The 23,365-nt window shown below is 34.7% G+C and overlaps 5 protein-coding genes across 7 annotated transcripts; 1 reads left to right on the top strand and 4 right to left on the bottom strand.

Moving 5' to 3' along the window:
* Nucleotides 1-2,020: 2,020 nt before the first annotated feature.
* Nucleotides 2,021-2,753, bottom strand: LOC140963732 (uncharacterized). The gene has a single exon (XM_073423109.1). It carries the CDS (start codon nucleotides 2,651-2,653, stop codon nucleotides 2,084-2,086), a length of 570 nt encoding a protein of 189 aa, XP_073279210.1. The 5' UTR covers nucleotides 2,654-2,753; the 3' UTR covers nucleotides 2,021-2,083.
* Nucleotides 2,754-3,043: 290 nt separating this feature from the next.
* On the bottom strand, nucleotides 3,044-9,063 carry LOC140963730 (transcriptional adapter ADA2b). Of its 2 annotated transcripts, none has more exons than XM_073423108.1 (13): nucleotides 8,751-9,063; nucleotides 8,213-8,268; nucleotides 7,657-7,835; nucleotides 7,198-7,263; nucleotides 6,961-7,086; nucleotides 6,801-6,876; nucleotides 6,127-6,175; nucleotides 5,997-6,055; nucleotides 5,833-5,910; nucleotides 5,534-5,744; nucleotides 5,056-5,266; nucleotides 4,476-4,733; nucleotides 3,044-3,749 (listed from the first exon to the last, which is right to left on the bottom strand). In XM_073423108.1, exons 1-13 carry the CDS (start codon nucleotides 8,798-8,800, stop codon nucleotides 3,558-3,560), a joined length of 1,611 nt encoding a protein of 536 aa, XP_073279209.1. In that variant the 5' UTR covers nucleotides 8,801-9,063; the 3' UTR covers nucleotides 3,044-3,557. The 2 variants fall into 2 exon arrangements, with proteins under 2 accessions (XP_073279209.1, XP_073279208.1); XM_073423107.1 differs by having other exon boundaries at nucleotides 5,534-5,756; nucleotides 8,751-9,062.
* Nucleotides 9,064-13,839: 4,776 nt separating this feature from the next.
* On the top strand, nucleotides 13,840-16,411 carry LOC140964736 (scarecrow-like protein 13). The gene is made up of 2 exons (XM_073424640.1): nucleotides 13,840-13,972; nucleotides 14,615-16,411. Exon 2 carries the CDS (start codon nucleotides 14,733-14,735, stop codon nucleotides 16,287-16,289), a length of 1,557 nt encoding a protein of 518 aa, XP_073280741.1. The 5' UTR covers nucleotides 13,840-13,972; nucleotides 14,615-14,732; the 3' UTR covers nucleotides 16,290-16,411.
* A 116-nt stretch (nucleotides 16,412-16,527) lies between these two features.
* LOC140964737 (thymidine kinase a-like) lies at nucleotides 16,528-18,870 on the bottom strand. The gene is made up of 4 exons (XM_073424641.1): nucleotides 18,386-18,870; nucleotides 17,170-17,314; nucleotides 16,893-17,014; nucleotides 16,528-16,793 (listed from the first exon to the last, which is right to left on the bottom strand). The coding sequence occupies exons 1-4, from the start codon at nucleotides 18,721-18,723 to the stop codon at nucleotides 16,538-16,540; spliced, it is 861 nt and encodes a 286-aa protein (XP_073280742.1). The 5' UTR covers nucleotides 18,724-18,870; the 3' UTR covers nucleotides 16,528-16,537.
* Nucleotides 18,871-19,521: 651 nt separating this feature from the next.
* LOC140964738 (ras-related protein RABA5a-like) lies at nucleotides 19,522-22,902 on the bottom strand. Of its 2 annotated transcripts, XM_073424644.1 has the most exons (4): nucleotides 22,705-22,902; nucleotides 20,739-20,871; nucleotides 20,124-20,617; nucleotides 19,522-20,007 (listed from the first exon to the last, which is right to left on the bottom strand). In XM_073424644.1, exons 3-4 carry the CDS (start codon nucleotides 20,461-20,463, stop codon nucleotides 19,670-19,672), a joined length of 678 nt encoding a protein of 225 aa, XP_073280745.1. In that variant the 5' UTR covers nucleotides 20,464-20,617; nucleotides 20,739-20,871; nucleotides 22,705-22,902; the 3' UTR covers nucleotides 19,522-19,669. The 2 variants fall into 2 exon arrangements, with proteins under 2 accessions (XP_073280745.1, XP_073280744.1); XM_073424643.1 differs by having other exon boundaries at nucleotides 20,124-20,871; nucleotides 22,709-22,902.
* Nucleotides 22,903-23,365: the final 463 nt, after the last annotated feature.

Below are 23,365 nucleotides of genomic sequence, written 5' to 3'. Positions count from 1 at the left end.
GAAAGCAAAAGAAAGAAAATAATCTAGAATATGAAAAATGGATAATGATAGAGAATAGGAGGGGAGGCGCCTAAAAAAAATGATATGCCGAGGAGGGAAAATCAATATTTTAGATTAGAGTAAATGAGTCATTAGGTTAGAATAATTATGTTTGAGAATGTAAGAGTAATTTTGACCAAATTCATATAGAAACTTTACATAAAGGTTAGTTTACAAATTAAAATGGTTAGAAGGTCAAAAATCTAAGAAATTATCCTATGAAAGATTATATTTCAAATTATCCTTCAACCGTCATTCTCATTGCATCAAGGCATCAACAAGTCCAAATTAGCACAGATTTTGCCACCGATAAACTGTACAATTTCGAGAACAACGCAAAAATCATCTTCTGAATATTTTTTATTGTCTTCTTTACAATTATTCTTCTATTCAATCATGTATTTGTTCATAATTTACTTTTAAGCCACTTATATAAATAATTCATTTAATTTATTTATATAATATGATATTAATTAAATGCTATGGTATATGGATCCTTGCAACAAACAATTCTTGAATGTTCAACCTATAATACCAGTTTCAAGAATTGGGCCATTTTCGTGTGGTATCATTTCATCCCTTGCGTCATCCTTTTCATATGTATTAAACTTGCAGCAACCAGATTCTAGTCTAAAATTATATCAAGAATTGAGAATAAAGAAAACTGGCATTTGCTATGCTCATTTGACACCATATCAGAGATAAGCAGTTGAAAGAAAAGAGTTGCTGCCGAGGATTGAAATCCAAGAATCTTGTCCCTAGTTGTTGTTATATGTTTGTGGCAAGTTTCTATTAAGTAATTTCATTCGCAAGAAAAATGTATGTTAAGGTTCCCAAGCAATCAAATAGTTGGTACGGTGAGCTTATTCTATCCAACAGCCGGTAAGAGTTGAAGTGTGTCAGTGATGCCAAGGAACCGAGGACTTCAACAATCTCCTCGTTCATGGTCAAGAAGCTTATAAAGTTTGCAACTCGGTGGAACATAAAGATAGATCAGTATGATTGTTGTGGCAGGAGACGTTCGTTAACGTAACGAATGTCGTACAGATGAAAGTTTGTTATAAGCCTTTCATTGTGAATTAATTTGTTTTTTCAGTGCGATGCTTATTATTTTCTCACCAACTTTGCACATTATAAACCTTCCGAAAATATATCGGTCATTCTTTATTGTTACTTCACCATGTACATATCATATTTCATCTTTATACACATAGCATTTTAACTAATCAAATATGAGTTCAAATACAATGAGTTGTAGATCATAATCACTGTCCATATTAGAATATGAACCATTAGCTCTTTTGTAGAGTTGTGGCTTCTTTGAGCTTCTTCCATCAGACATAAGTTTTAACAATTGACATTATCTTCCTCCTTTGTTCATAAGAACTGCATCAGATGATGTGTTTCCTATCCTTGTCTGTTGGTTTATTTGGAACGGAAAAGATAGAGACATGTTTACTTCACCATATCACGACCCTTAGGATTGATCAATGAAATGATATTGGTTCGTGGCCAAGGACTAGATATTCAAAGAACGTAACCATTTCTAGGCGAAAATAGGAGATAGTTTTGGTGGAAAATGGCAAGGGATGATAGCCAGAAGGTAATCCAGGGGAAGCAGAGCAGTGTTTAAAGGCATAGTCGCTTAGAAGCAAAATTCGGAATGTCCATTGGCTCATCTCCTTATTGAGAAACAACATCACTCCTATTTTCTGGAAAGATAGTCTAAGGCTCCCAAATTTAAAATTTTCTATATTTCTATGTGTTCTAGTATTCTTCAAAGTTCAATACATAATCTTCCTACTGTAATTTCTTTACTTGCACCGGAGGAGCTTTCCTCCTTATTCCTTAATTTATTAGTTATTTGCATGTTCAAGTCCTCCTTTAATTTTTTAATACGTCTGCATTGCTAATATCTAAAGATATAGACGTAGATTACCACCTAGATCCATCCTGATGGCTAAAAACTCAAAAATAGAAATTGTCTTCATTGGAAAATATTATTAAATAAAAAAAACATTAAGTGTACTCTGCAATGTCACAACTAATAATTATAATCATATGAAAAATCGCTCAAACCAATCATAGCTGACACCACTTGAGAAACAATGAAAAAGCCTCCACCAATTATTGCCAGTATAAGAATAGCGGAGATGGGATTCTTCAGCAGCTCCACTATAGGCTGCAAAAGAGTGTAAATAGCACCAGTACTTACCGTCAAAACAAACAGTCCATATCTCCTCATATTGTCCCAAAATTCTTCCATCAATGGTCCTTCTGGACCCAAAGCGAATGCCTTTTGATGATCGTCAAAACCCATTAACAAAACTGCAAGCCCTAAAGACATTGCTCCAAAGAACACGATTCTTGAATGCCCTTTTGAGGTAACTGCAGAAAGTTCATTTCTTGGGTGCATTTTGGACTTGAGAGAAGCAAGATTAACTAGGGTTCTGTCATCATGGTTTGATTTTCTTCCAGTTCTTTGATTTACAGGTGATGGTAAAGACGTAATGGGGTTGAACTTGGCTTTTTTGTGGATGATTCTTGGCGAATTTATGGTCAGATTGTGGAGATTTGAGTGCATGAAGAGGAGTTGAAGCCTCAAAGTGTTCATCTTCGTCTGCTTCTTTTAAGGTTCGTTGAGGTTTGGAAAGAAAGCATATGGATAAATGGGTGGTGTTGGTGCGGAGGATTTACTTTGTTTTTTTGCTTGCCTTATCCTCTAGAAACAAATGGGCCTACGATTTTGGACGTCGCTTTGTAGTACTTCAATTTCGTAGCACAATCTCTCTCTAAAAGTAGCCCAATCAATATGAGATGTACAATCTGCGGAAATGAGAGAAACTATCGTTTGAGGCAGACACAACGCTTCCACAATGTATGACTAAAGTAATTTAATGGGGCTTTCTTCCGGCTCTCAAAATTTTCTTCACTTTGCTGTAATATTCTCGATGTTGATCTTGGAAATACACAGATTTATTGAGTTGTTGGATTCTTGGAGAAATTGAACATGAAGTGTACAACCTAATCTTGATGCAGGATATCCATTAACAAGAGATACAAATCCATTGAAATCTCACTCAATCTCTCGTTTCAAATACTATTCTAGTATTCACGTACGTAACTAAATTACACATCATGTACGTGTACAGTGAATGTAACATGTGAAATTACCTTTGTATACCAAGCAAGAAATAAGTGAGCCGTTCGTAGAATAGAAGATTTGTACAAACAATCTACACCCTTCGAAAACATTACACATTGCTAATCTTCTTCACAGTCGTCTGCAAGGAGCTCATGCATATTAAGCTTCAAAAATATTCTTCTTTTCATCCCTTATAATCAACGGAAAAGGCAAAGATGAATTTCTGTGAAGCTGCTTCTCCTACAGCCTGTAAAAGAATTCAGATACAACCCTAAGTTTTTAGCCCGATACGTTGGTGATACCTGATATAGACCATCACATGTTGCAAAAACATCAATAGCTGGAGCATATATGGATCTTGTCGCTGGAAATATCATTGCAGAACCAATCCCTTCTTCAAAAGCAGATCATATACTCTGTCAATTTTGGTTCGATCAACTTGAAAGAACGAGTAAGCATCGGATTTGTTGGATAAATTGCCAATCATAAACTGTATGGTCATTTCCGCCTGAAGTTTAAGAAAATCAGGTGGCGCTAACCTGATCTCATGGCACAGTTGTTTCTCCTGTCAATGCGTAAAATTATATGGATAAGTCCACGGTTAAACCACAACTCTGACTTAACAAAATAACATTGGTCAAACTTAAAAAAAACAAAAAAAAAACCTCTCAAGTGCATTTGATTACACTCAAACACACTTGGAAAAGGTTGTTTCCCAACTTTGCCCGCAAAACTCTTGTTGTGCATCTTTTCGGTCTTCTTAATTGTGAGTCGTGACTTGCAGCCTCGTATTAATAACTCAGTAAAACCTACTACACATCGCCATATTGTATAAGCTATAGTTGGTGGTGCAACTCAGTGTTTAAAATCCAACGTTAGTCCAAACACCAAGTTATGATCATTTTGTCCCTTAAATACATACAGAAAAATAGAGGCCATTTTTATTTCTCAACAATCCCCTCCCAGTAATTATTAAAGTTGTAATTCATGAAAATCAAACACATGACTCTCTCTTTCGCCGACTACCGTATCTAATAACGGCCATTGTACCAAAACATGTAGCAGATTATGACACAATAAAACCCCGATCTTTTAAATCGTATAACACGAAAAATGCTGTAGTTCAATTCCAGTATGCAGACAAAGGATAACAAGGATTTCTCCCCAACAATATTTCCAACTTCAAGATATTAATCGATCTTTTAATCTCAAAAAGTTTAATAAAAACTCGTAACACTTCAGGCTAGCTCAATGACAAATCGCTTTTCTATCACAGCAAAGAAAGACTTACAGACTCCGATAAACAATTTGCAGCAGAAAACGAAACGATGTCAATATCAGTCTGAGTTGAGTTAGCTTGGACGGCCGATGGTGTGTTCGAATATGCACCAAATGAATCTGAGGAAACAGGTATACTCAGACTTTCCTGGCTGCTTGGTCCAGCCTGATAACTTTCTTTCAGGCTAGCACCATCTTCAGCCTCACGCCTTTTTTGCTCAAGATATCTGTCAGCTTCGGCTGAAGAACGACAACCGGCAGCTCGTGCTTCCTGAATATACATTTCCAAAAGTTAATTATACGTAATATATTCACTAAATCTAAAATCTATTAAGATTACAAAATTTCAACTAAATAACCTATGCAAGTGATTAATGATAGTCAACCATTGAAAAACTTTATTACCAATCATTATCCTTCCACTATTCTGAAAGCACATCAAACAACGTCCAGCAAATGTCTCTAGGGTGTCACATGCAAAAATCTTATCCTTGGAACACACCACAATGAGTTGGAACATAATTCATAAAATTCCTCGTATTTTGCATTATTTAACAAAGCTAGCGACTTACATTTCAAAATATAGGATATACCTTAAGTTCTTGAATTCGTTTTAGAATCCTGTACTCTGACACAACAGTTTTTAGAAGTTCTTCATGCTCCTCCTTGGAATGGAAACGCATGAAGACATCATATCGCCAGCATAAATCCTTCTCTTCTTGAGATAATTCCTTACGAAATGGACTAGGATGGAGTATGTTCCTATCCAGAATGAAATCCTTCCTTCGTTTTCGCTCATCAAGTCTGCAAAGATTAATCTCAGTAATGAACTCGAGAATATAAGATACGTAAGCTTATTGTAAGCAATCGATGAATTTATTAAACAGAATTACTAATGGACAAATGGAATATATGCACCATTTCAGCATAAAGAAACTGAAAAGTAATCTCTTGTGACTAGGGAGAGATTAACCATATGAGGTAAGCCAAATTGGTGGATTTCACTCATACAGCTTGGAAAGGAGTATAGATAGCCAAAACCTCTGATAATTTGAGTCTGACGAACAATACCTCTTTGAATATATATGTAGCACTCGCAGTTTCAACTCACGCTCCTCTTCAGTATCAGTTTCCTTGAATTCCATATCAGCCAACATTTGTTCCGCGTCATTATCATATTCAGGATCAAACTCTCGTCTTTTTGCATTATAACCACCTGAATCCGGTAAAGATGGGGCCTCAATCTTTGCTGATTTTGGTTTGCTCCCACCAAAACTCCTCCCTGACATATGATCTGCAGGAATATTAGAAAGAAAAGCAAATTTTCCCAGAAATTGGAACTAATAATAAAACTAAAACACGTCACTCACCCTCCATTTTTGAAAGATCACCCTGATCCTTGATGTGGGCCATGTTGGATGCCTTAGCTTTCGCTCCGGTAAAATTTTCTATATTAATAGTTTCAGAAAATCTTCTGCAATGAGAAGAAGACAATTTCCCTCTTGGTTGCCAGTTAAAACATAATTCTAATTACCTGCCATGGAGGTGGAAGGTAAACGACCTGAAGGACCGCTTTTGTATGAATCTTCAACTCTAAAATTCGCATAGATGATTAGAAGTGCTTAAAGATAATTGAAACATTTTTTAGAAAATGATGAATATACTTGACTCTCGAGAGAGAGAACAGAGATTCCTCCTTTAGCTGAAGTTCCCCTGGCAAACAAATCCAAGTAAATTATTAGTCTATATTGTTAGAAAAGCATCTCAATTTAGAATGATGTGATGCATGGGAAACATTATTAACTTATGGCTACCTAGAGGGGTTCTAACATGCAATGAAAGAAATTGTTGAATTCTAGTGAATAGACTTCCTAACACAAGTTTAACACATCCTTAAAACATTACACTGCTAATTACCATAATTTCCATCATTTAAAAATTCCATACAAAAGTTAAACAAAGAATGCAATTTACAAAACTGCCTACTTAACCTTCGCCTGTCATACAAAATTTTCAAGCTTTTACCGAATTGCATCCAAACAAATCCACCAAGTAGGTTTTGAAAGCAATATGAGGCCAATTTCATGCATGCCTATTTTTTTACAGCATAAAATAGTCAAAATGTCATCCCTTAGGTTATATGAATGCTTATAAAGAAAACAGTTCCTGTCCATGAGTCGTGACATATATGCTAGAACAGAAGCAAATTACATAGCATTTACACAATTTCCTAATAGCTAAATAAAGGAATGATGGACTCAAACCTAACTCATCGATGCTAGAAAGAACAACAAGGAGAAAATGCGAAGAAACGTAGAGGACTACCCATAAAACCGACCTCTTTTGTCATCAAGATGCCCTTTAGCCATAGCAAGGAGTTCATTTCTATTTTTACCCACTACATGTGTCATGTCCTGAGGAAACAAATGTATATCTTGTAGCACTGCTTGAAGGAAAAACAGTTCTTGGAAGCAACTTAATTATGTAAGAAATCATACCGGTATAGGAAAGTGAGGCGAGTTTAGATAAGCATTCCTATAATGTTCTATACATGCTTCCTTCGTCTTTGTCCCAACATGCTCTGCAACTTCTGCCCAGTTACACATGCCATACATTTCAATCCCCTGGTTAAGGAACATTTAATGAGGCAAAAAACAAAGCTAAGATTTTCAAGAGAAAAGGTGAGGCTTTTCATATCAAGGGTCTGATAAACACTAAAAGGAATAACAGATCACCTCCAGAAGTAGCATTTCTTCATCGGCATTCCATTCTGGACATATGAGAGGAAAGGATAATATGTCCTGTTAAAATTACACTTTGAATATCATCAGCAATGTGAGCAGCTACATCACTCAGCAGTAACAAATAAAATCATATGGAAAAGAATCAATGGATAGAGAAAAACACAAGCATATTTATATTGAAAAACATTTAGAAACAGAACTGATTTAAGATATATTACACTCTTCTCGTGTTATGTCGTAAGCAGTTTGTCCAGCAGAAACTTTAAACGACACAGTAAATATGCACCAAAATATACACTGCATTATCAGCATTAGCACATTGAAATACAAACTATGTACTTATAGAATAGAGTTAATAAAAACATCTATGACAAAAATAAGTAACCTCAATTTCAAAATATAGAATGCTTTGTGTTAAAAATAGAAAAAAAATTCAGATGAGGAACTGACCATAACCCGGTACCGATGACCACTTTTGTGTGGATGAACCTCAGCTCCTACTGAGAAACACTCAATGCATAAGTCAAAATCAGAACATACACCACATTTTATACGAATTCTCCCAGTAATATCTTTGTTACAATAGTTACAATGGTATAAAGCCCTTTTTCCTTCACTTGTACCCGGACCTGAGCATTCAAGAATTAAAAGCAGGATATAAACAAGTTTAATGTATTGCACGTCATATAACATAAATTGTATAAATATCACACAAAACAAAACCTAACTCCAAAGTCATCTACAATAATATACTTTCTAGTCATCGACCCAAAATACGTAGATTGTGGACTCCTATAAGATGATTAACTGCAAAAAATTAAGTGTCACTTAACATTTCAAATCAATAACTGAGTGATATAGCCAAGACAAGATGCTAGACATGGAAGGCAAAAGACTAATAAATGGCCACCAGATCCGTTTCACTCCATTCTCTTTTAACACATTACATTCAAAGATAGCCATAGTGAACTACTCAACGAGAAACATACTAAAGAAGACAATCTACCAGCAGCAAGAGATTCTATGTTTTCTCCACTTGATGCGCTCTTTTTTCTCCTTGATCTGCGAAAAAGCACCGAGTATTTGAAGAATCGAAGAGAAGTATACGGATTAAACCGTACAGAAAAAGAAAAGGAATAGTGATAGAAAAATACTAAGACACGGTTCCACTTGATATATTGGAAAAAGGATAGACCTCATCGCATCACATAATGCAAAAAATCAGGAGCGATATTAATTAGTTAGACAGCAGAACGACACATTCATTTTTTGTGTAAAACTAAATATTCCTGACAATGCTTCAAACTTTATACTTCAAAAAACAGTCACAAAACCATATCCCAATACAAAGAAATGAACTTCGTCATTTGTGGCATTGCACAAAGGACCATTCAATCAAATAGACTACATCCCCGTATAACTCAAACAAACATCAAAACATCAAAGCTGACTGTAAATGCCTTCGCAGATGATAAAAACACCATAGATATTATGCAGCCATTAGCATATGCAACAGCAAGATAATACCAAAAAAAAAAACTAACCTTTGACTTGGATCTTCTTCAGAATGAAAATTTCCACGAGAACGACCCATTTCAAGGATCGAGCAAACAAATTTTACTCCGTAAAACGAAACTGTGAAACGTGCGTAATTGATCTAAAAATACATCGACTCTTCATGGGAGCCAATCATTTCAACGGAAAGCACAAGAATTAAGTTTGTAGCGTAGCATAGCGTAGCGTAGCGCAGCGCAACAAAGAAGATTCGGGTATCTCTCGTGAACCCTAAATTCCAGTAAGAACTGAAAAGATTCAAGAAAGAAGCTGTATGTATAATTTCTCGTGTGAGGAAATGTTCCATCATGTTTCTGTATGCGCTTTCCTTTATCCACTTACGAGATAACACGACTACTACCAAATTATTATTTAACGATTTCCAAACATTTTAATTATATTATTATTCTAATTATAATATGTTATTCGTAATTGCCTATTATATTTATACATTAAAACATCTATAAATTAATAATTTTTTTAAAATAATAATTTTTCCTCGATCTCAAATTGATCAGTTTGTTAAATTAATAATTTGATTAATTAATAAAATTATAATTTTTGGTTAGATTCTTATATAAATCAATGATCTCATCATTATCATAAATTAATAATTATTAATTCTCTAAAATTACAAGCATAATTATGACATTTTAGTAAAATATAATTATATTGTTGTTTTATTTACTTGAAAGTCAAGTGTCGAATTTTAATTCTAGTTTGACATTTTATTACTGTCTTTTTATACACTAAATAAATTTTATATGAGTAGTCAATATAATAAATATTATTTGATTTACTTTTATGTTAATCCAAGAAATACGATAAATACGTTAATTAGCAAAAGATAATGATTTTTAGTATGCTTAAATATATGTTTACTGATGTGATAATGTACTTTTAAAAACCATAAGTTATTAATTAATTAATTTATTAATATTTCTTTAAATTAATAATATTGGAAATAAAATTTTATTTTTCCAACATAATGAATTTATAACTGTAATTTTAATAATAAACTATTTATTCCCAAAAATCAATTAAAATCAACTTGGTCTGGATACCGGTTATATTAGTTTTTTAATTAAAAAAAACATATAATATATAAACTATCGAATAAAGAGGCCTGACCCATTAGGGCCAAAAAAAAAAAGCAGATCGCCCATGAAACCCAAAGTTTAGTTCCCAACCTTGGGCTCAACAGTACCATCACAAAATGGGCCTGGGCCAAGTTAAGCTTTGATCATGTATTTAAAAATGAACATATTGCAAAGAATTAAACAAACGCTCGAGGCAAGTAAAAGTGAGATCGACAAGGAATTAACATAAAAGAAGATAAAGAGAGATTATCTATACGCTTTCAGGCAGGTATAAAAGCATACAGATACATTATCTGAACAAATCATACATGTATATTGATACTCACGAGAAATTTAGGCTCCGATTCCGGCAAGTATCACTAGTCCAGATGAAGGTTTCGAAATTTTCCTGAGACTGAAATCACCAAGAAGACCGTTAGAAGGGGGCCGCGAGGGTGTCCCGGCGTAACTCCTCCGACGCTCAAGTCAGATACTGAGGATATGAAGTGAGAGAGCTAAGGGTGTTGGTGAAAAATAATATGGTGAATGAATTAAACACTCAAACCTGATATTTATAGGAAAATACATGGGCCCTTGATGGGCCTGCTTTCCATTTGAACTAGGGATGGGCCAGAGATAATGGGCTCATCCATAATATATCATATATTAGTATTAAAACTCTCACGGATAGGGCCGTATATCCTACCCAAACGAGTTCGAGTCAAGTACCCGTTAGACTTGGACTCGTTGTCGTATCTAATACAACCAAGTTAATTTATATAATCAATCACCATCAACGCATTAACTTAATATGTATATAATTTTATAATAGTAGTCTGTAGACATGTATGATCTATGAGGATTGAATCAAAATGATTTAATACGAGTTCACCTTAAATTAGGGAATATTCAAAAATGTGAGCTTTGAATATAAAAATATTAATTTTGATAATAATTAAACGAACAAGTTGTTTTGGTCCTCCTTTTCGGTCATGGCTGACGCCAGCAATGAACGATAAATACTCTAAACAGACGTCACATCGACGTGGCTTTGTCCTTTTTCGTTTAGAAAATGAGTGGCTAAAGGCATGCATATATGCATATATTTTATTATTATTATTATTATTATATTATTATATTTTTTCCTTGGTAGGTGCAAGTTGTACAACTGTGAAGAAGGTAAATCATTTCCCGCGTGTGCTATATAATTACTTTGACTCGTCGTTGAAGCTCACTTGTTTTTTTAATATATATGTTTTATTATTTTTATTAATTACAGTTTCACTCAACAAATATATCTAATACAATGGTAAATAAGTCAATTTTATGACAGAAGATTGTTATTCATATGAACATTATCTCAAATTGTATAAACTTTTTTATATAATAATATATTGGTGTGTAATAATTGTCCATGCTGAGTAGAGAAATTGAAACGTGACGCTTGAGCTATTGTACGATTTAAAATATTTGAGTTGCACAGTGACCATCACCTATAACTTTTGGTAAATAAGCAAACATTCAGTCCTACAATTTGAATCAGAACCAATGTCATGAATTCGATCTCGTTGATTGTAAATAGTGCAATAATTGGATAGAGATTGTAGGTAAGCAATGATTGTCAATGATTGGTAGAACAATCGAAATATGGTGTCTGAGTTGATGTATGATTTAAAAGATTTGATTTGCATTATTACCACTAGATACAGTTTTTGATAAAGTGACAAGCTATGAGTCATTCTTTATAATAATATTTAAAATTTAAATAAATTCATTACATTATATCAATAATCAATAATTTTAACTAATTATTTAAACAACAATACTTACTAATTTTAATCACTTAAGCTACATTTGGTGCGAGGAATTAGGTGGATTTATGATTTTTTAACCTACCTAATCTCATGTGTGGAAGGATTTTTATTTAAACAAGTCAATTCTTCTTATAAATGATTAAGTTATATTAACTGTAATAAAATAATCACTCCTCACCCCCTAAGATTATTTATTCAACTCTTAATTCATCTTATTTTCTCAATTTTACACTTCTCCTATATCCAAACTTACCACCACTTTCCTCCACCGACCACCGGCCGGCCACCACACCGCCGTAGCCGCCGGCCGATCGCCCGCCGCCGCAAAAGTGGAAAGGCAATTTTGTCAATTCATCAAAAGATTCTTAATTATCTCATTTTTAACAATCATACCAAACATAATATTATTTTATCATTATATATTATATTTCTAATTCAATCATTCTTTTTATCATTTATCTCTTAATCATTTCATAATTTTATCATTCAACCAAACGTAACCTAATTATATAAAATAACACTCTATGCATCGTACGATTGAGATACATAGTATAAATTAAACAACAATGGCTTAGATTAATTAATTGGAAAAGAGCGTTCGTGGATGAAAAGAGTTCATCCCACAAAGTGATGCTATGTTGCTTTTGGATCTTTATTCCATCTGCAGGCAAAAAAATGGACGGACTCTATACATTAGACGGCAACAAAAGATGGAATAAAGATTAAAAGGTGAAACTGACACTAATTAAAAATATATTTGATTATTGAAATTTTCCATTTTAAATTAATTCACCTTTCATTTACATTCTATACTAAAAGAACTTAGGCAAAAATTTGTGTGAGACGGTCTCACGAATCATATTTCGTGAGACGGATATCTTATTTGGGTCATCCATGAAAAAGTATTACTTTTATGTTAAGAGTATTATTTTTTATTATGAATATCGGTACGATTAACCCGTTTCACAGATAAAGATTCGTGAGACCGTCTCATAAGAGACCTACTCCAGAACTTATCCGTAAAAAATCATTGGATTAGTATGAACCTTACAAAAATAGATTGGACATACCACAATCCAATGGTTGACAATATATCGATAGAAGGAATCATTTGTGAATTAAAGCATTATTTTTGCATGCCAAAGTCCTGAAAATTAAGATGGGAATATCGTAATCCCATTTTTTCTCTGGATTCGGCAGAATATCATAGTATCCAACCAACCAATAAAACATATGTTATATTTATTTGGAAAAGGATACAATACAACTAATAAATGGATTTTCTCCTCACCTGGCAGAACTCTTGAAATTCAAGATAATTTTTCCTTTCATTCATAATTGTCCGCCCGAGGACACCTCCGTAGGAGAAAGCTCGTATTGTCTCCTCTATCATTTCAACAAGTTCGAGCATTAATGGAGGTTCCTTTCATCATTGTCTTCGTGATGCTAATGTCGATCATGGCACATGAATTAGCTCAAAAAACTACGTCGAGTTTCCGTATGCATTTCATTAATATTTTTTTTTGAAAGAATTTGTACATCAGCACCCTGTGTTCGCTAAACTTATGCAGAAATGAAATGGGAAGAGGACTCGAGATTATGTCAAGAGATGTAATGAATAAGTTGTCTTATTTTTTTTTGAGTCGAATACAATTATATTTTATAACTTTGTTCAGAACCTAACATCAATACTTCTATACTATTTTATTAAATTTGAAACACTTAGAGTAACTAACTTTTGGTGTCATGGTCTGTTTTAATAATTATATATATTAATAAAATGTGAAAACTTTAATGTAAGTTATATATAGCTCAACGAATAGAGTTTTTGTTTTTTAATTATCAAGTTTGTAAGTTCAATTCCTATTTAGCGTATGATTTTTTTCCTTCCTTTTCTCTATTTATTTTTTTAATTCATATATCAAAATTGAAGTGAAGTCCCTCGCTATTTCTTATGATTATATTTTGATTCTCATTTAAATATAAATGAAATGAATTATAAAAAACATTAACGCGTGCTTAGCGCATGAAAATCCATTCACATCAAACGATATTGCATAGTCGTCGAAGATGAAAAATCACACGAAGAAAAGAATGCGAAGGGGTGGGGTCTGCAGGTTTTATCAGTGGCATTTACGTAGTAAACTCATAAATGAAGGGTAATTAACTGGTTGGTATACACCGGAAGTTTCTATTCTAAGGAAATTCATTACTTTCGTCGATAATTTTATAAGCTCCTTCCGCCCGTCTCCCCCTTTGTATGTCGGTTTCTGTGTGAAATAAAATTCACAAAATCTCAGCATAATTTGTCCATCGAAGGTAAGATTAGCGGACCCAATCTTGTGATTTCTTGAATTTAATTAGTTTCATTATTGTTGCGTGATTAATGCTTGATTATACATTTGTATCAGGTTTTTTACTTCGAAGATCTATTTGTTTTGTCAATTTTTACGTTATGTTTTGGTTTCATTTATGATCTTTGGCTTTATGGGTTTTATTTTGGTTAAATACCTTGTTTTTCTTGTTGGATAGTGTCACTTAATTGGCATCCAAGACCTAAATTTTCTTCTAACTTACCCATTTGTGTCATTCTTGTTTTTAATGATTTTACCTTCCGTATAAGGCAATTAGTAAGTTTATTTAATGAAAAATTTTCTCTGATTTATCCATGGGAGGATTCATGTTTGTTCAAAGGTGTTGGCTGAACCTAGGTTGACTTTTCGTTCGAGAGACGTGGCATACAGTCATGTAAAAGATTTTATTTTGCGAAAGGAGGAGAGGTGCAATAGAAAATATAGCCGGCCCTATGTATGACTGTATATGTGAAAATATGAATATAGGAGTTATATGGCTGCCTCTTTCTTTTTGGAAGGTTGTGATTTCATATAGTCATCATTTTTTAAACCTGCCTTTTGGTGTTTTAACTTGAAAACCTCTGATCCTATGTATTTTCCATTACAGATTTGTTGCTTCTCGTATTCAAACATAAAGGTGGCAACTTTGGGGAGCTGTATTTGTCATAGTATAGATTCACTATATCTGTTTAATTGAGGTAACAGTACTGGTTCTGTCTTTTGAGATGCAAACCTCCAGGGGTATTAAAAGCCAAGGCACCGTTGTTTCATTTCAAGCTGACGCTGAAAATTTTTTCACTCTCGAATCTACACCAGCAACCAATTATGCTGCCATCTACAATTCACCTTCAGCTGTTAGTGTCTCCTCCAATATGAGCCCTTTTTCTCCCCAATTATCGAACTCGCATTTTTCTGATCTTCATTACTCGTCTGAGAATACTTATGGATCACCCTTTAGTGGGTCATCTGGTGTTGATGATGAAAACAAGTTGATGCAAGCTCTGTGGGTTTTGAGGAATGAACTGTTGGGGCCCGAATCAGATTTTGAGGATAGTGGCTCCTTCAATGGTGTTACCTCACAACCTTCTTTTTTCACCAGGTACGACAGAATTCTTGAGATGGCCCCCCAAATGGACCTGAAACAATTGCTCATTTCCTGTGCTGAAACAGTGTCAGAAATTGACACAGCCTCATTGTCTGATCGAAGTGTTGCAATATCAGCTGCTGAAGCTCTAATGGACATACTGGAAAAAAGGGTTTCTGTATCGGGTGACCCTTTGCAAAGACTAGGTGCATACATGCTAGAAGGGACCAGGGCAAGATTGTTGTCCTCTGGAAGCATAATATACAAGAAGCTAAAGTGTGAAGAACCTACAAGCTCCGAGTTAATGTCTTACATGTCCGTGCTTTATGAAATCTGCCCATACTGGAAATTCGCTTACACGTCTGCCAATGTCATGATCAAGGAAGCTATGGAAAATGAGGACCGAATCCACATAATCGACTTTCAGATTGCTCAGGGTAGTCAGTGGATGGCCATGATTCAGGCCCTTTCACGCCGTCCAGGCAGGCCATCGTATATCCGTATAACAGGTGTTGATGATTCCCAGTCTGCTCATGCTCGTGGTGGAGGACTTGAGCTTGTTGGCCAGAAGCTAGCAAAACTGGCAGAGTCGTGTGGAGTACCATTCGAATTCCATGGCGCAGCTATGTCGGGATGTGAAGTCCATCTTGAAAATCTTGACTTCCGACCTGGAGAAGCTTTGGCCGTGAATTTCCCTTACATACTACACCACATGCCAGATGAGAGTGTGAGCACAGCGAATCATAGAGACCGCCTACTTAGACTTGTGAAGAGCTTGTCACCAAAGGTTGTCACCATAGTCGAACAAGAATCAAACACAAACACTTCAAGATTCTTCCAACGTTTTTGTGAAACCCTAGATTATTATATGGCCATGTTCGAGTCCATTAATGCCGCACATGCAAAGGATGATCGTCAGCGGATTAGAGCTGAGGAAAACTGTGTGGCAAGGGACGTAGTCAATATACTAGCTTGTGAGGGTGCTGATCGGGTCGAAAGGCACGAGCTTTTTGGTAAGTGGAGACAGAGACTTATGATGGCCGGATTTTCTCCAATTCCATTGAGTTCATCAGTTAATGGCGCTGTTAAGGAGATGTTGAAAGATTATAGCCCAAATTACAGAGTTGCAGAAGTGGACGGTGCTTTGTTTCTCGGGTGGAAGAACAGAGCTATGTCAACATCATCTGCTTGGAGATGATTTATTTTTCTTTTTAGAAGGAAAAAAACACTAAAGATAATAAGTTTAGTTTTCTTGTTTAGAAATTCACTTGTAAAGCTTCTGTTGTTACAAATATCTTTAATATATCAATACTTCGATAACTTTGAAGCGTTTATACATTAAGATTTTGACGAATGATTACACCTTTACGGCAAAATCAACCTTGATAGTCGATTCAGACATAAATGTACGATCCCAGATTCCACCACAAAAATCAGGGGCAGGTCCTAGATCACGGAAGTGAACTGTGCGTTTTGGGAGTCAAGAACAGCCCTTGTAGCTTCTTTCGCGACTTGTCCACTCATGTAGTGTTTGCGACACACAGGCATATACACTTCAGCCCCAGCAATAAGTTTGGTTTTAGTCTCGTCTGTCTTCCTCAGAGTAAACACGGCACGATTACCACATACCTCACATCGGGCAGTAAGCTTTGTCACTGAGTCGGCAATGGGAATTATATCCAGAACTTGACCAAAGCTCCTTCTGCCAAAGCCCAAAAAAATACAAATTCCGACAAATATCAGAAGTTAAACAAAGGATAAGAATATAAGATCATGTGAGCACGTGAAAAATAAAGTGTACCTCAAATAGTCGCCATCCAATCCAGCAACTATTACCGTCTTCCCATCATGGTCAGCAGCTTTGCTACAGAAATCGTATAGATCTTCAAAAAATTGAGCTTCATCAATGCCAATCACCTCCAGCTGATGTATCATTGAAAAACTATTAGAGCATATGATGAAAAACTTACCTAAATTTCGGTGTAAATATTAAATGATTCAACTGCTACACATATTCAACTTAACGCAAATGGTTCACATAACTAAATGAAACATAAGAATCAGGAATAAGAAAGTACTTTTTCATAGGCATCAGCGCCTAGCTTTTCTCTTAATGACGATAGAACAGCTAATGGCAAGCATGGCAACTTTTCTCCATCATGTGTCACAATAGAATCTAGCTCATACCTAGTATCCGTGTTTGATTTTATTATTGCTACGTTTCTGCAAAATCATCACAAGTACAAATAAAAGCACTAACAAATATCAGGCAAATTTATGACACAAAGTCAGTTTAGTTCCAATAATTAAGCATGAATTTCTCTTGTGGGGTGCACGTGCATCACCACGAAGGCCACTACTCTTATGGAGGAATCCAACGCCTATAATATACACACATAGAAAAGGTAATAGAATAATGCAGCTTGAGTCAAAGCATAGTTACTGGGTTAGCACAACAGTGAGGTGCAATCAAGAAGCAGATTTAATGATTTATCGATAACATCTCGAGGTTTGATAGTATTCGCTAGGGGTCTCAAACTTCTTTCTTTCATGAAAATTGCAACCCAAAATCTTGATTGAGCAATCGGTAATCCTAAGCCAAATTAGAAATAGCTCCAACATTATTGAAAAGGCAATATCCAACAGTAGGGGCAATTTCAAGGGTGTAAATGCTCAACTTTCCAAGACATGCCGATTCTGCAAAGACATGTTCACAAGATTCTTCAAACCACATTATCTTATCCCGCACAAAAACTCAATCCCATATATCCTGCAATCATGGGATGTAAACTCAATTGCCCACCTCTTGAAGCATACCCCAAAATATGCCGACAAGAACCATAGACAAATATGATAAACATGTACACAAAAATTCTAAATCAAAGACGATAGAAAGCTTTGACCTGTTGGATATAAATCAAGCAACAACCTAAGTCGCGAATTGTACACGGACCTATAAAGAGGTAAGAAACTTTGGTATCAAGTTGTAGATAGCACACCTTTTGCATACGAAAACAGCACAAGTATAAGACTTTAAAGATCATTCTTAAATTAAATATTATATTAAAACTCAAAATAAGGAGTACATTAATCTCATCTAAGCACCCCACGCATGAGCAGACTTAATTTAGCCCACTATACACATTGACAAGTCAAACTTAAAAGGCGCACTTGGGACATCAATCCCAACCTAAAATTAGTAAAAATTCGGAACACACGCGACAAACGTGCGTTACCTAAGTTCGATCAACTACAAAACGAACTAATTAAAAAAAATTTTAAAAAATTGTCAACCTGCCATTACTGCTTTCGGACTTCATTCTTTTAAGAAGAGTGGTAGTTTTTCCGGCAAACATTGGTCCCACGATCACGTGAATCTCTCCAGGGGCCCTTCCTTCGGAGCAAAAATCTCGACTTTGACTAAAATTTGAGGGTTTTGAATAATTTGCAAGAGAATTTACCACAAAATGCTTGGGAAGAGAAATGGGATTCTTCAAAAGTTGAATCTTGCGATGAAAAATAGATCGTTGAGAGTGAAAACAAAGGGCAAAATGCGAGGTAGTGGCCCCGGGAGGCTTGAAGAGTGATGGGCTGAGTGTAAGAAGTGATTTCATTTTTGATATCTTCAGCATGAATTAATGAAATGCTCTGCATATGTTTTGACTGGAAAATTTTTGGGAAATGGGGTTTGGGGGTTCTACAGGAGAAGGGTTTTCGAACATTGAATGCCCACTAAGGTTTAGGGTTGGATGGACGGGAGAAAACAATCAGATAGTGGGACGCACTGTAGAGCAATTTCTTTGGTAAATATTTTTAGTTATAATTTTGATTTGTTATATTATTTATTTATATTTTTATTCAATCTAATCTCATAATATTATGTTTGATACGCCGTATTATTTATCTATATATCAATCATTTATCTTAAATTAATCATCATCAACTATTTATCTCATATCAATCAAATCATTAATTGAAATTACAATATTACTTTTAATAAATAATATTATTAATATTTTCCAAAAGATAAAACAAAAATATTATATTATTTCAAGTTTAATCAAATTAATCAATCAAATCAAATATTATATTAAATATCATTTTTATATATTTTATTATTAAAAAATATTATTTATATCCATAATATTTGACTCATATAACTTAATAACGGTGAAAAATACGAGAGTCAAATGCTTTTGCAAGAAACCAAAAAGCCCAAAGACAATTGGACCAGACAGCAGAATCAAAAGTGGCCCAAGTTTCCAACTCAGAGCAAAACACGGAGTAGTATTTAACACCACAAAATCAAAATGGAAATGTAGAATACATCGAAGGAATACCCACTCACATTACTAATAAAATTCAAACCACTTCAAGTCATTTACAATTTCCAGGGAAAAACAGATTTGTTTTTTCCCTTCAATTTCTGGCCCTGACATTCGAGTGACAAAAGTAAACTCGGGTGACAGTTTTAACATTAAAACAAGTAGAGTTGCATCTTAAGATAATGAGAAAAGGGCTTTCGAGAAATGACAGCTCGCTTCTGACAACAATGGATCCTGTTCCTTGCAGAATGAATCATGATGAACAACACCAACTCTTTTTATTTTGTCCATCTGTTTCTCGATCCCCATCTGCCCGTATGACTAATGTTTTCCCATTTCCTATCCGGCCAGTTTCTTTATGTTTGAGTTCTTGAGATTGAATTACTTTCCTACTTAAAATGTTATAGATCTCTTTTACAACCATCTGAAAGGCAGAAGATACATTGGAGGAGTCTAGAGCTGAAGTTTCTATGAAGAACAGACCCTGCGTCTCAGCCAAGGACTTGCCTTCAGCAGTTTTCACCTCCCGGGCATCTTTAAGATCAGATTTATTGCCCACTAATATAGTCACCACGTTCATGTCCGAATGGGCTGTTAAAAAAAGATATATAACTCCAATAAGTACGCATGTCAATAAAGTATATCTCTAACAATACCAAAGCACAAAACAAAAACAAAAATGAAGTCCTAAAGGCCGCATTGTTTACTATGAAGTTCATTAAGCCATTTGCCAATGCTTTCGAAGGTCTGGCGTCTGCTAATGTCATAGACCAGAAGCGCTCCGACTGCCCCTCTATAATAGGCAGATGTAACGGCCCTAAATCGCTCCTGACCAGCCGTGTCCCAAATCTGTGCTTTAACTTCTTTCCCATTGATTATCATCTTCTGAGTCTGAAATTCCACTCCAATGGTAGATTTTGAATTAGAGTAAAACTCATCCCTGGCAAATCTAGCAAGCAAGTTTGATTTCCCAACAGCTGAATCACCAATCAAAACAATCTTGAAAAGGTAATCCTCAGTCTGTTCTTCCTCATTATAAAAGGCCATCTTTTCACCCTTTAAAATTCTTAGCTACAAAACCATATTGAGTGTTTGCTAACAAGAGAAGGATTCCTGTAGATATTTTAACACCGTTCAATATCAGACTGCACACAGTTCAAGAAGTAGGATTGTGGATGTCGCCGGAGAACAATATGTGCGACTATATAAAGACCATCAGATAAAGCTCGTCAGGTAGGTAAATTACATGTATAGGCTGCGGTCCAGCACTAAAATGCAAACAAGAAGAAAAATGTATAAAAAAATAGTTGCATATATAAGACCACGATGAGTCAATTGCTCAGTACTCCACCCCAAAATAGCAGCTTTACTGGCAGGCACAGCTCCAGCCTTCAAGTAAACTCACACGATTCCAGATTCCAATTTGGTTCCCAAAAAACTAAGATATAAAGGCACCTGCAATACCAATCAAGCATTAAGAGCAAAGAATTTAATACAAATCAAGAATATCTCAGTAAAAGAAAGAGCATATTTGACAGTCAATATTACACGCAGAAGAATAATTTTGTTGTTTGACGTAGTTCATAACAATATATAAATTCCTTGCCTAAGCATTTCTCAAATACACATAATTTATTACACCTGTTAAGCAAAAATCTCCAAGTACTTGCTCACACCAATACTCTTTCCTGTCTGTTTTATCCTTCATATGCATGTAAATTGAAAGCTGTAACATTAAATAAACACCGTGCATGGTCTGAATGTCGTGATGCATCAATATTATTCATAGATATTCCAGAAAATGTTAATTATAGATATTCCAGTGAGAAAAAAAGCCTTCTGCAACCTCAAAAGCATTTTAGGATATGAATATCCCCACAAATTATCTGTTGAAATTAACACATAATAGCATAAACTCATTAAAATTTCCTACAGCATAGCCTCCTTATGCTTATGATGGTAATAAAGATGATTTCGACAAAAATATAGTGATAACTTAGAAACAGAAGTTCTACAAAAAAAAATATACAACTCTCAGGAACTACGGAGCAATCCTGTCAATAATAAATGTTCTGCTTGCTTCAGTGTGATTTGGTATGAAAATCTACGAACACAGGTCCCATAAAAACATATGATAGATAAGTAAAATACGTAAACGTCTCACAGACATACAAACCACAGACGAACGAAAGGTTAAAACATTTTCTTGGCTGAGCTGAGATGCGGAGGAAAAAGTTCGCCATAGAGTAAAAACGGCATTCATAGATAGAATCTGGTAGGTATAAATGTCCCACAGAATAATATGCACGTATCAACTTTACAACTGAATAACAACCTTTAACATAGAAAAAGACTATTTTTTTGCAGCTAGCGTAATATTTTATAAACTGAAAGAGCCTGCTTGAAATTTTAATAAGCGAGGTAATAAATAACAGTTGTAAAAAAGGACCTTCGAATCTGTCTCCAATTTCAAAGAAGTGCGGAGTTCGTGTGAGTTTTAAAAAAAACTCCAATAAAAATCAATTGAAATGTATGATGGTTTCCCTAAAAACACCCTTTAGCTGCATAATGTCAAAGCACGTATTTATATGTTTGAGATCAAGAAACGGAAGCTTCAGAATTGGGTTAGAAATATTTCTTTCGAAGAATTTGTCGTTTCCAATCCAATAAGCCCTATGTTTTATAACACATAAGTGATAAGATCTCCTCAGAAAATTATTGCGAAAAATTTAATATTTGAAGAGTTAAAGCCTTCTTGGCAGGAACAGAACCTAGCACAAAGCACAAAGATCTTGACATTTCTTCCACATCATTGCACCACGTAAAATTGTAAGGTGATACCGAAGTATTTGGATATATTTGGACAACTCCTGACGCACGGTAATTCGAATGCAAAAAACAGTAACTTGGAGTGGTTTAAATTCTTTCCAGTACCTCTCAAACAGTCTATAGTACATTAATAATTTGGAAAAGCGGGCACCCAAAATCTAAACGTCAAATCAATTTAAAACTTACGCAGTAAATTCTATTATTCCCGTAAAATCTGTATCTATCAACCAAAACAAATAGATATCTTCTAAATCCAAAAAAAATCCAATCGTTTTCTAAATAATTCCGAATTTCCCAGAAAAATAAAAAGAAAATAAAAGCAGACACCTTGAACTTTATACATACAAAAAACGAAAACCAAAGTAGGCGACACGAAAACGGCATTCAACGGGAAAGATACATCCATATCAGAAATTGAAGGATAAGAAATGAAAAAAAGAGGAAAAGGAGGAAGCATACCGACCCACTAGTTGAAACAAGGAACGCGACTCTTTTTCCCCTTAGCTTTCTCCACCTCAATACACAACGATCAAATCAAAAAAAAATAGGAGAAATGGGATAAACTAACAGCTCAAGAGAACGACCAGGGGCAAGTTTGGAGATTTGACGAGAGGAAGAGGAAGAGGAAAACCCAGATTTACAGTTAAGGCAACAGTCCCTCGGATGATGGGTCAACAAAATGGGCCTTCTCATTGCTTACTTATAGGACCCCTCACCCGACCTATTAAACAAACGCGGTCCTAAATTTTTATACTATTAATTAGGTGACCCATTTCCATTGTTACGGCTCGAGACTTTTCTAAATAGAACAAATTTTAGATCAAAGAACAATAAACCATAGAACATTTTATCTGTGATCAGATCAACGATCGAGCATTTTAAAAAATTTAAGGATTACAACAACTCGACTAGATAACGTATCGAATTACTCGAACTTGAAAAACTCGATTTCAATTTTTTATAAATGATTTTTTAAATTTTTAAAAACAATTAATAGATATATGTATNCCAAAAGATAAAACAAAAATATTATATTATTTCAAGTTTAATCAAATTAATCAATCAAATCAAATATTATATTAAATATCATTTTTATATATTTTATTATTAAAAAATATTA

This window comes from Primulina huaijiensis, chromosome 18 (assembly GCF_012295235.1).
Source record: "Primulina huaijiensis isolate GDHJ02 chromosome 18, ASM1229523v2, whole genome shotgun sequence".
NCBI lineage: Eukaryota > Viridiplantae > Streptophyta > Magnoliopsida > Lamiales > Gesneriaceae > Primulina > Primulina huaijiensis.
This window is presented reverse-complemented; position numbering and strand designations above follow the sequence as displayed.